Here is a 12,535-nt window from a genome sequence, read left to right as displayed (position 1 = left end):
AAGTCTCACAAGTCCAGCTCCAAAGACAAGGACAGGCACAGCAGTTCCAGCAGAAGAGACGGGGACAAGGATCGGCACAGGGAAAAGGACAAACACAGAGATAGACATCAGGAGGACAAAGAGCACCACAGATCGAAAGAGATTCAAGATGAGATTAAGCAGGAGGTGCAGGAAGAGGAACCTCAGGCTAGTGTGCATCCTGTATTCATATATATTGTTCATTACATATATTCAAATTGTTTTTATATGGTTTCTGAACAATGCAATGGTGTATTGTATAATTTATGCCATGCACAATTATTGTTAAGTGCTTGCATTACCGCGAGAAAGCCTTGTATAGTTAAAATGTTGCATGATATAAATTGATTTGTGTTACCTAAAACATTTTCCTTTATGCGCACCTGCTCCAGTGGTTTTTATTTGTCATAATTTCCTCTTGTAGTTCTTAGCGACCAACGTTGTGCATTGTGAGCCAGCCAGTACTGAAGCCTAAAGTCAGCGGCAGCACGCCTGTCACGTGTCCGACCGCCAGCAGGTGTACGAGGAGGCAGCACTCGCTGCAGAGGCAGGTTCTGGACGACTCTCAGGACTTCACCGACGGCGACGACGAGGACCGGCTGGTCATCAAGGAGGAGCTGCCGATGGACAGCGAGGACGAGCAGCCGCTGGTCAGTGGGGCGGTCGTCAGAGGGGCCCGTGCAGCGTCCTGTCCCCAGCTTGCCGGCGTCCGGCCGCCGGCCTGGCGCTGGTGCTGGCGCGTAGGTGGCCTCCCTGGTTATCGGGACCAGGAAGAGCGGTCTCGTGCAGTCTAGCCGAAAGGACGTGGCGTTGGCGGCATCTTGGAGCGGCCATTCGTGGTACTTATCTTGACGGCCGGCGTAGCTCACTTAGTAGGGTCTGGTACACTTCCCCGTAACCCTCCTCCGAGTGGGGAGCCGAGGGAGAAGCCAACGCTGCGGGCAGCGGGCTTAAATCGGGTTCCGGGTGTACCGGGTTTAATCAGTTTTGACGGCTGGTCCCATAGATGTCTAATGCTACCGGGTCGGAAACGGCCGCGCCTAGAGTGCCAGGCAGAGGGATTCATGGATCGTTTCAAGCTGAACCCGCGCGTATAAGCGGCCGGGGTATGGTTTAACGATATCATCCACGACGCAAACAAATGAAGCGTTGTTTTTAGCTGATGAACGTGTGCGTTTCACGTAAGGGGACCGTCACAAAACAAAACAACCGATGCAGCTGCGCATCCGATAAAACTGGTGGGACGGGACGCTGGAAAACGGCATTGAAACGCTGACGCTGAGAGTTCACAGCTCATGTGACCATGTTATGCGCGTCGCTTTTGTAGCCGCTCGCTGAGGCGGCGCGCGGATTCGGCCAATGCGCGCTTGTGTTCAAAGTAGCACTGCGAAAAGAGTTGATTGATCGCAGTTTATAAAGATTGCTGTGAACCCAAAGATGCGAGTCATTAATTTAGACAAATGATAAATCGGACCACATTCAACTGAAGCATGCAAGGGAGACTCGGCCGCAAATATTTTACTTCCCTGCGGCTTAGGCACTTGTCAAAATTAGTCGGGGCAAAGTTGTGAATGAATATTGAGGGGTGATCTGACGTTATGCCGTGCCTGATAACGATGAATTGTCAGCGATGGTAAAGCGGCATGCGGCGCACCGCAGACCCTGTGCAATCACGGGTATAAGCTGTATAGTTTGAGCATGCTGTTGTAGTACAATATGCGGTCACCGTGCTAGTAATACGCCGCCTGCCGCAGCCGCGGTTCTTGACCGATTGCTGTCTGTCTGTGCTCTGGCAACATAAATGAGGACCACAGCAGCATATCAACCCAAGCCCCGAACGGACTAGATGATGCTGAACAGCGGTTGACCTCAGCGGTATCGTTGCATCGGCCGGTACCAACGCAGCCAGCTGTTCCCGGACCTCGCTGGAGCCGGCGTGGACACCGAACCCATCAGACACAGCGCAGCAGCCTGTCTCGCGAGAGCCGATGTAACAGCCGATCCCACCGCTCACTAGTCGAGCTCAGTGTCCATTATTGGAAGCTGGAGAACTGAGTTCACTGAAGGAAAATGTAAATATCATAATGTAACCGCGGAGTCACTGTGTAAGTAGTGTGCGTGTGGGGGGGGGGGGGGGGGGGCTAGCACGCTTTGGTCTCGAGTCTTCTTTTCGTGTAACCCCGTGGGATACTGTTTCGTGTTGCCTGGAGTTGGGGAAGGGGCCGGTGGGGGTGAGGGGGCGGCATTGCCGTGTCCTAATCTACTGCCCGTGCCATGGGGCCAAACTGCAGTCATTGGAGTTGCATCAGTACAATAGTAAATGTGATCAAGGAACATGCAAAACCATAAGGAGAGGGGCCCAGCCTTAACACGAGCATAGCAACGCCCAGAGGCATCATTTCGCTAAATCCAAAATGCTTCGGATGTGGTTTCTTACCATAGTGAGGTGGGGGGGGGGGGGAGGGGGGGGGGGGGGCGGGGAATATTCCATCTGGGCAGCACAGTACCTGGCATGAGCTTTGCTCCACGGCGTGAAAATCTTTGGTTGACACTGCTCAGTCCCTTAAATCCCGATTTAGGAGCAGGTGAGCAGCCAAGGGAAAGGCCTGGAGCTCTGGTGCCCCCCGTCCCCTCAGGCCCAGATTTTTTGTTACCCCCCCCCCCCCCTTATCGATGGCTGGTGGCAGAAGTGACAAAAGCCCGGCGTGATGCAGTGGCATAGTTTCTTATTCAGTTAGAGTGGGGGCTCAGCCCTCTCCCCGCACTTGTTGAGGAGAAAATGGGCCAAATCTGGGCGGAAACACGTTGTTGGCGTATTCTTGGGTAGGTTGAGCCATTTTTCACTGTCCCCCCCCCCCCCCACACCAATTCATTTTGCGAAACTACCCTCGTGGCGTGATGCATGCCCACCGAGCTATGGGCCCCATCCCTTGAAAAAATCCTGGCTGCACCCTGTTCGGGGGGCATATGATGTGTACGAAAACCGGAACAGCAGAAGAGGTACTCACCCAGGCCTATGACAATGTTCACGTGCACCCTGTTGCGCGGTGTGAAGATAGCGAAGTAAAATGCCCCCCCCCCATCTCCCAAGAGGATATGCGTGGGTTGGCGAACACCGAATGGTTATCAAACGCAATTGGCGAAGATGCACCAGTCCAAATTTTTCTCAGATTCACCCCTGATAAGTGGAGATCGCATTCAGTTGCCAGACAGACAATCCAGGCTGCTGTCCATCAAGAGCTTAAAGCGTTTTTATATTCTGTATGCCAGTACAAAGACAATACCGGCGTGCACCAAGTGTAGGTACCGATCAATTGCAAGATTTTCTCCGCCTGGGCCCGTACATGCTGATCTATAATGGCAGAGGTGCGTGGACTACCGCGCTGTGGGAGGGGGGGGGGGGGGGGCGGTGGGGCTCAAGTACTCCCGCAACTGCGAAAAGCTGCTTTTTCGGCCAGCAAGTAGTTTTGTTTGCCCACATTTGCCTACGAGTCCATACCATTTTACAGCTAATGACCGTATTTGGATCACGCACGCCTGCTAATAATTAAGACCCGTAACATGGGTGTTGTCGATCTAGTGGTATTACGCATCTGTGGTCGACGCCAAAAGTTTTGCCGGCGGCGTTCTTGCGTAAATGGTGAAAGTGATCATCGCCTCGAAAGATGCCGGCGGCCGATGCCACGTTCGAATTATTTTTCCTTCGGTGCGTTGTGTGAATTCCGCTGGCCACGAAGACTTCCGTTTTTTTTTAAAATTCCTGCGATCGACCCCGAAAATCGTCGGTAATTGTCACGACCTGTAATGAGAGGTACCCAATTAGTTTTGCAACTTACCCATGCAGTCCACAAACAGGATCACAAACACAAGCATCGCAGTTACAGCCTTTTCTGGTACCCAGTCATGCCGGCCAGCCATAGTTTGAAGACCTGGAGTCAAACTGTCAACCGACGATAAAGCGCAACCAAGGTCGTTCGTTCTGGACTGTGCAGCAGATGAAGCCACCCCGTCCTAGGATGTCCCCATTAACGGGACGTCAGCGGACCGCGGACGTGGCATGAAGTCAGCTGATGTATCACAAAGGGATCGAAAACACTGATGAAGAACAATTGCACAGCGCACATGGCGCCGTTCAGTTCGGCGGTCGCAGGCGTCGGCGCTGACGCCTCAGTCAAGTAGTCAGGCGGGGTCGTGTCCTGGGACGTCGATCTGGCGGCATGGTGGCCTACGGATGATGTGGCCGCTGCGCTCGTGGAGCGGTACACGTCTCGGCGGCCCGACACCGGCGCCATTGCTGCGGCGAGCAGTGCTCTGCGATTATCCCTCTTGGTCGGAAGCCGTGTCCTGTCTCCTCGCGGCATGCATACTGGTATGATCGTACCGTACCCCCCGCTCGTCATCTTGCAGTTGTTTACCAAACGTCCCGGTAGCTGGGGGGCCATCGCGTGTTTGCGGTCGTCCTGTGTGGGACGGTTATCTGACTATGTGTGCTGGCGGCAAAGGCGGCTACAGCACGCGACGATGTGGGAAATGTGACCAGTATGCCAGCCGTGTTCAGCTTGTCAGTCTCGCCTGCCACGCCGCGGTTTGTTCCGGCGACCGCTTATCGCGTGCCCGGCGGTGGCGTGATCTAACCATGACGCCGCAGCTCTGCGGGGCGCTCCCCTCCGTGGCCGATGCGCGTCCGGCCATCCGGCCGGACCCCGGCCGGCGCCCGTCTGACCCTTCCCCGCCGCCGCTGTTCCAGTCTGCGCGCAAGAGGCCGGCCGTGACGCTGGGCGCCGGCGACGAAGACAGCGAGGAGGACATCCCGCTGGCCGTGCGCAAGAAGGCCATCAAGGCCAAGCGGAAGGCCGACTCGGACGACGAGTACGAGCGCAAGCCGGTACGTGCGGCGTCGTCTAGGGGAGGCGGCCGGGGCCTGGGGGAAGTCAGATGTCGCCGGTGTAGGCGGACGGGGCCCGTGGGCAGGCAGGCGTCGCCTGGGGGAGGCGGGTCGGGGCCATGGAAAGGCAGACGCCGGTTGCAGTGTGCTCTATGCCGGCCAGATGTCTCCTGGACAGATGCTCAGTGTTGAAAAGTGTTGACTAAAATTGTCAGACGTCTGAAACTGTTGGGAAAATGCCCAGATTGACCTGTTGTTTGCATCAGTCAAGTGTTGAATATCATCCCCGTAATGCAATATAAGTTACAGGGATGGTACTTCAAGGCACTGGCACTTGACATAAACCAGTCAATGCTGAAGCTGTGATGACTGCTTGGCATAAGCGGATTGCAGGGACAGTAATGTAAACCAATTTGTCCTATAACAAGGTTGTGTACTTGATTTGTCATATCTGTATTATTGGATGTGTGATAATGCACCTATATGCATCTGCATAACAACACTTGCAAATGACTGAAAGAAACGGTCGTGCCTATTACGAGTCATACCCAGTAGTCCCCGGAGAACGAGTTTAATTTTAAATGTCAATTGGACCATCTGTTGCAACAGATGCACACCACACTTTGATCAGACACTTGTATCTACATGCTCTTCTTGTTTTATTTTTTATATTTTATTTACTTCTTATTTTAGCTGAAAAGGAAACGGGACTACATCGTGGTACACAATATAGTCACAAAACGAGAGGTATAGCAGTTTTCTGAGTTTTTGGTAGCTTATGCCGGTTGAAAAAAATCAGAAAGCAATGGTTTGTGTATGAAGCGGTGCTCGTCTACGTGGTGACCAAGAGCCCAGGAAGCGGATTGATGTGGATTTGGCTCACGGAGGCACCTGGTCGTTATTTGACGCCGGCTGCTCCGTTTCCAGCCCAAGAAGGTGAAAAAGGAGATGAAGAAGGTAAAGCCAGAGACGCTCAGCCCCACTAAGAAGAAGAAGGCTGAGGAGGAGCAGCAAGTCTGGAAATGGTGAGAGAGCGCGCGCGCTGCGTGTGTTTTCGGAGGGCGTGAGCTGCAGCCAGAGCTGTCGGCCGCCGACAGTGAGAGTGGGTCCGTGGCGATGTACGCCGACTGCTGAGTCGACGGCGTAGCGGACGACGGTAACCTGCCGTTGGCGGGGTGTGCAGCTCTGGAGGTGAACCGTTCGCTGACGACGGTGCGGCGGGGCGCGGGTTCGAACCTGGCTAACAGCCTATTTTTTCATTTTCTGCCGCAGTGGGCGCGAGAGGCCGCGAGGACGTGCTTTGTATGGTTTTAGTAGCGCTAGCACAGCGATCAGCTGCCGGGCGTCCGCGTGCTGACCTCTGACGTTCGGGCGTACCTATGTAAACCGCCGCGTCCCGGACCCGGCCCTGGCACTGGCACTGGCAGCGGCACTGGCACTGGCACTGGCACTGGCACTGGCACTGGCACTGGCACTGACCCGGGCCCTGGCTCTGACCCCCCGGACCCGGGCCCGGACCCTGAACCTGAACCTGATCCTTATCCTGAACCTAGAACTGACCCTGACCGTGACACTGGCCCCGACCCTAACCCTGACCCTGACCCTGACCCGAACCCTGACCCTGACCCTGACCCGAACCCTGACCCTGACCCTGACGCGGGCTGCCTCGTCTGCCAGGTGGGAGGAGGAGAAAAAGGACGACGGCGTGAAGTGGCGCTTCCTGGAGCACAAGGGCCCCCTGCTGGCGCCAGAGTACGAGCCGCTGCCGCACCACGTCAAGTTCTTCTACAACGGCCATGAGATGAAACTGTCGCCCCTGGCGGAGGAGGTGGCCACCTTCTACGCCCGCATGCTCGACCACGACTATACCACCAAGGAGGTGTTCAACACCAACTTCTTCCGCGACTGGCGCAAATGCATGACAGAGAAGGAGAAGGAGAAAATCACAGCGCTGAAGAAGTGCGACTTCACCAAGATGGCGGCGTATTTCAAGGTGGGCTGGCTGGAGCTGGGGCTGGATGCACAATTTATTCTCAAAGCTATAACATCGCTTTCTAAAATGAAGCGACGTTATGGTCACTTGAGCCAGCTCTAAAGTTTTTAACTAGCAAGCAATGGGTAAAACCGGAATGTAGCAAAAACTACTTTTAGCCACCTGAAGCTCCACTCTGGGACCTAATTTAAATGGCACACAGTGATAATTGTACTGCTCATCATTTTTGATGTGGCCAGACCTTATGTTTCGATTCAGCGCGGTTCTGGGGCGTGAGTGCTGGGGTAACATTCGCCTGCGGTCTCTGTGTATGGGCGCTGCCCGTCGTCCGCTGGTGACGCCTTCGCTCCCCTTACTCGCAGGAGAAGACGGAGGAGAAGAAGGCCATGAGCAAGGAGGAGAAGAAGAAGCTCAAGGAGGCGAACGAAGCCATCACCAAGGAGTACGGCTTCTGTACTCTGGACGGGCACACGGAGAAGATAGGCAACTTCCGTGTGGAGCCGCCCGGTCTCTTTCGGGGCCGGGGTGAACACCCCAAACAGGTGTGTGCTTGCGGCTGCCCCATGTGTGTGCGTGTGCGTGCGCGTGTGCGTGTGCGTGTGCGTGTGCGCGTGCGCGTGCGGTTGTGGGGGATGTATGTGAAATGTGCGTTGGTGTGTGCTAACAAAGTCATATTGCAATGTGCAAATATTTTTACTTGATTTTTGAATCGACATGTATGCTTGGGTCGCCTAAAACGACCTTGTGGTGTTAGGTTTCATTACTCATTACTCGCATGACATTCCGAGATTCTGGATTGAGTCGGAAGGTCCACGGGCGCAGAGTCAGATATTCAGCAGCCCGAAGCCAGCATGACACGTGACTGTAGCGGCGAGGCAGCCGCGGGCGCTGCGGGGTCGGCCGCGCCGGCCGGCCGGCCACCGTGTGGCCCAGCGCCGACAGCCGTCCCTCGGCCGCCGACAGGGCATGGTGAAGCGGCGCATCACCTCCGAGGACATCATCATCAACTGCAGCAAGGAGTCCGAGGTGCCCAAGCCGCCTGCCGGTCACAAGTGGAAGGAGGTGCGCCACGACAACACTGTCACGTGGCTGGCGTCCTGGACGGAGAACATCCAGGGCCAGATCAAGTGAGTGACTGGTGCCAGGGGAGTGGCAGGGGGGCTATGCCACGTGGTTTGGGCGCTGGAATGCCACGGGGCGATAGGCGAGCGTGCGTATCAAATGCTTGCTGCTTGACATACCCGTAAATTCCCTTGCCGATTCTTATTTGAAGGTTGTGGGTAATTTTGACGCATGACGTGTCATTGGACACAGTGTTCACGTGCTCTTGGTGTCCAAGTCAAGACATTGTGCCATATTTTTGGTAGTTTTGTGCTATGTTCGTACCGAAACGTTATCTTTTTGCACTGTGCGCTGGCTTCAAATGTTGGAATGCGATGTCTCAGCCCAGGACGGCCCGGGCGCCTGTGTGCTCGTGCACTTCGTGCGGCTCGTGCCGGGCGCTGCTGACCCCGTGTTGGCGGCAGGTACGTGATGCTGAACGCGGCGTCGCGCCTGAAGGGCGAGAAGGACTGGCAGAAGTACGAGACGGCGCGCCGGCTCAACAAGTGCGTCGACGAGATCCGCGAGTCCTACAAAAACGACTTTAAGAGCAAGGAGATGCGGATACGGCAGCGCGCTGTGGCCATGTACTTCATCGACAAGGTGAGTGGTGGGGGCCGCGCGCCCTTCGGCGGAGCGCGCCCTCCCGTCCGTGTCACGTGATGAGTCAATCCCTTTTGCTCTCATACGACCGCTGCTGAGACCACTGCTCTCTGAACGTGGTCGCAGTCGCCGTTGGCGGCCGCTGGCCGGGCACTGTCTGAGCCGAGCCTGTCGCTCTCCCCGCCAGCTGGCGCTGCGAGCCGGAAACGAGAAGGACGAGGACCAGGCGGACACGGTGGGCTGCTGCTCGCTGCGCGTCGAGCACATCAAGCTGGAGGAGGAGCTGAATGGCAAGCAGTACGTGGTGGTGTTCGACTTCCTCGGCAAGGACTCCATCCGTTACTACAACGAGATCTCCGTGGAGAAGCGCGTCTTCAAGAACCTGCAGCTGTTCATGGAGAACAAGGGGCAGGGGGATGATCTCTTCGACCGACTGAGCGTAAGTGCGGTCGGGGGTGCGTGTCTGTCAGCCGTTGCGCGGAACTTGCTAAGCTCAGTGGGATGCCGCTGCGCTGTGCCGTTGGTTCGTCGTCTCGATGGTCCCGCGTCCCGCGCGCGCTACCTTAGCACCTGCCAAAGACGTGTGACAAGGGCGGACGGGCGCCTGGCCACTGGGGACGCGGGCGGCGTGTCGTCACCGTTGTCATCACACGCGTCGGCACCGGTCCTAGCTCCGTCCCTGTGCCTGCAGACGATGATCCTGAACAAGCACCTGAACGAGCAGATGGAGGGCCTGACGGCCAAGGTGTTCCGCACGTACAACGCGTCACGCACGCTGCAGGAGCAGCTGGACTCGCTCACCGAGGCCGACATGACGGTCAACGAGAAGGTGAGAAGGCGGCCCCGCCCGGGCCGAGTCAGCCTCCCGTCTCCACACTTGCTCTGCGGATGGGGTCGGCGGTTGTGGCTTGCGGAACAGGCGGCCTTCGGGAGCGTTTGAGTGGCGTTCCGCTCGCTCGGTGCGTGTTGGGGTTGTTCGGTGAGCGCTCATGAAGTGCGTTTTTGTTTCTCGTGGGCGATCACCGGGCGTCCGCGCAGCCGGTGTGACAGGGTCAGCGCCGTGACAGTGTGTTCTCCCGGCAGATTCTGGCGTATAACCGCGCCAACCGAGCCGTGGCCATACTGTGTAACCACCAGCGCGCCGTGCCAAAGACGTTCGAGAAGTCGATGGAAAACCTCATGAACAAGATCGCCGAAAAGAAGGAGACGTTGGCCGAGGCGGAAAAGCAGTACAAGGCGAGTGACCTCTCGGCGTCAGGCTGCGTGCATGACCTGTGGCCCCTCGACGAAATGAATTCGACTTGACGGCGATCCCACTCATGCAGCATGGGCTACAGTTGTGTCGAAGAAGGTGTAAAAACTGCAGCGACTGTCCATGTTAGAAGTTCCAGCCATCGTCACAATTTTCATCTGTCCAGGCCCATGGCCAATCCCAACAGCTCGAGGAACCGTTCTTGCTCGGACCGGTACTTCCAGCGGTGTCTGTCCCGAGTCGTATGTCTCTGCCCCGAGTCGTGTGTGCACCCTTTCGCGCCGCACGGTGCTGTTTGTATTAGGATGGATGGAGCGGTTTACCGTCACAATAAAACGCGGCAAAATATCCCCAACGACCGCCTTGCTCATCGCCTTGAGCGCTACGCTGGCGACGGAACCAGCTCGCCGGCGTGCTATGTGGGGCGGTGCGCATGCGCAGACCACCCTGGCGCGTTGACTGCCGTTGGGTATTATATTTACTCTGTCTCGGGTCGCTGTGCTGTGCGAGGCTCGCAGCAGGGCTGCGTCCTCGCCGTGTGTGACGTCACCGCTCTCTGGAAGATCGGCGAGGGGGCTGGCGGCTGACCCCGGCACCGGCTCACCTGACCGGCGCGCTCTGTGTGTGCCGCAGTCGGCGAAGAAGGCCGCCAAGAGCAGCGTCAAGGAGCAGGCCGTCTGCACCCAGAAGCGGAAGGCTGTGGAGCGGATACGGGAGCAGCTCAACAAGCTGGAGCTCTCGGCCACCGACAAGGAGGAGAACAAGGAGATCGCGCTGGGCACCTCCAAGCTGAACTACCTCGACCCGCGGATCTCGGTGGCTTGGTGGGTGACCCTCTGGCCGCGCGGGGAGGGGGAGAGGGCTGGCCGCCGCCGTTTGCACTGATGACCATTGGATGAGCTCTCATAGCCGATGTGATGACACGATCCCGCTGAGCCCCGGCGGAGGCCGTTCGCCGCTCTCCGTCAGCGGCGCTCGCTCACGCGCCCGCCCGCCCTCCCACCCGCAGGTGTAAAAAGTGGGACGTACCCATCGAGAAGGTCTACAACAAGACGCAGCGCGACAAGTTCCGCTGGGCCATCGACATGGCCGGCCCCGATTTCGTTTTCTGAGCGGCGCCCAGTCGCCGCTGCGGCCTAACACCCGGACACAGGAGCCCTGGCCTAGTGAGTCTGTCGCCGTAGCCGGCGCTCCGCTCGCCCGCTCGCTGGCTGGCTGGCTCCGTGCAGTCGGCGCTTGCAACGACGGAAAGTTGCGTGATGCTGGCCGGTTCTTGTCTGCAGTTAATTATCCCATTACGGATAGTGCGGTGGGGACGTGGGGCATGCGCCCCTGATTTGTCGTTGCCTTCGCACGCCGCCGCACTCGTGCAGACTTCCGTGATGACTATTGGATGAGCTCTCATACCCGCTGTGCTGACGCTATCCCGCTGAGACGGCGCCGCGGCCGCGGGCGGCGCCGTGCCTCTGTCCCGCCTCTGAGCCGCGCCCCGTCTCTCGCCTGCAGGGACATGGGGAGGCGACGCCAGCCGCGCGAGACGCCGCCACGCGGTCGACGGCGGCCGTCCGCACGTCTTGTGTGTATGTGTGTGTGTGCCTGTGCGGCGGCGCCAGCGTCAGGCCCGCCGCGTGAGCGCCATCTCTGGACGGGCGGCGGAACTGCCCGGCAGGCCGGTCTGGCCGCACAGGGTGCCGAGTTGAGAGACTGAGAGAGCGCGTGCGGCGGCCGAGCGGTGGGCGGGCGACGAGTGACGTGTAGGTACCAGACACAACATTTTGTGATACTTGTTTTCGCGGCCGGGGAGTAGGTGAAAGGGGCGAGCCGGGCCCGCCCTGAGCGCATGTCCGAGAAATGACTGAGCTGTATGGCACGTTAGGAACTCACTCTATTGCACCCGTATTGGTGTTTTCTGGCTGGGCCCGTGACTGTGGGAAATGTCTTCCCTGGCCGGGGATAGGCGCGGCTCGACAGCGGCGCTCCAGTTTTTTATTGTTTATTCTCCCATGGTTTGAATCCGCCGATCCTGTTCGCTGTTGTGTTGGGATTGTGATCTTGCCAGTTTCAGGAAGCATAAATTTGGACATTATTTAAAGACCAGCCCGAGCGAACACCGTACCATTTGCAGATGAACTCGGTTTCGCGAAGCGATCCCCAGTATTGGGCTTTAATAGGAAATGACCTGGTCTTTCAAGACCCAAAGCTGTTTGGCTTTGAGAGCCTGGACGGCTGTCGGAGACCGGGCGCCAGTGGACAGCGTTGCCAGCTCTTCGCGGCCGGCGCCGCCTAACCTCATCAGCATGCATCAGAGCAGATCTGTGTATACATCCGTCTCACACCGATCACTAATAAACGCCATCAACGCTGTCCGGTGGTGAATACATGCAGGCGGATGAGGCGCGCGGTTGTGGTGGAGGCTGGGTTTTCTGGACGCGCTGATTGCAATGGTCATATTGCGCCCACGTCATGAGATGATTTCCGAGATCCGTAAATCGCTGAGACTCCCACGTCTGCTAAAAATAGAAGCAGGCCCGTGGCAAGCAAGCGAGAACCGTCACCAAAACTGTCCTGACGGGGGAGAGATGGGACGTGCCGTCCGAAATGAAGCAGCCGCTTCTCGGTGAGCCGTGGACGTGACTGGACACGACTGCGCTGGTGCGCCACGGCTGCGCCCGCACGGCCTGTC

General features: G+C 57.5%; 1 protein-coding gene across 2 annotated transcripts; it reads left to right on the top strand.

The window, feature by feature from the left end:
- The first annotated feature begins 552 nt into the window (after nt 1–552).
- Nucleotides 553–12,246, top strand: LOC119105288 (DNA topoisomerase 1). 2 transcript variants are annotated; one of them, XM_037228757.1, is made up of 13 exons: nt 553–668; nt 4,766–4,903; nt 5,831–5,928; nt 6,581–6,896; nt 7,259–7,438; nt 7,860–8,023; nt 8,423–8,600; nt 8,788–9,039; nt 9,292–9,429; nt 9,684–9,836; nt 10,486–10,676; nt 10,862–11,018; nt 11,359–12,246. In XM_037228757.1, exons 1-12 carry the CDS (start codon nt 642–644, stop codon nt 10,962–10,964), a joined length of 1,938 nt encoding a protein of 645 aa, XP_037084652.1. In that variant the 5' UTR covers nt 553–641; the 3' UTR covers nt 10,965–11,018; nt 11,359–12,246. The 2 variants fall into 2 exon arrangements, with proteins under 2 accessions (XP_037084652.1, XP_037084651.1); XM_037228756.1 differs by lacking the exon at nt 553–668 and adding an exon at nt 3,496–4,387.
- Nucleotides 12,247–12,535: the final 289 nt, after the last annotated feature.

Source organism: Pollicipes pollicipes, unplaced genomic scaffold (genome assembly GCF_011947565.3).
Source record: "Pollicipes pollicipes isolate AB1234 unplaced genomic scaffold, Ppol_2.1 Scaffold_6138;HRSCAF=7277_pilon_pilon_pilon, whole genome shotgun sequence".
NCBI classification, from domain to species: Eukaryota; Metazoa; Arthropoda; class Thecostraca; order Pollicipedomorpha; family Pollicipedidae; genus Pollicipes; species Pollicipes pollicipes.
This window is presented reverse-complemented; position numbering and strand designations above follow the sequence as displayed.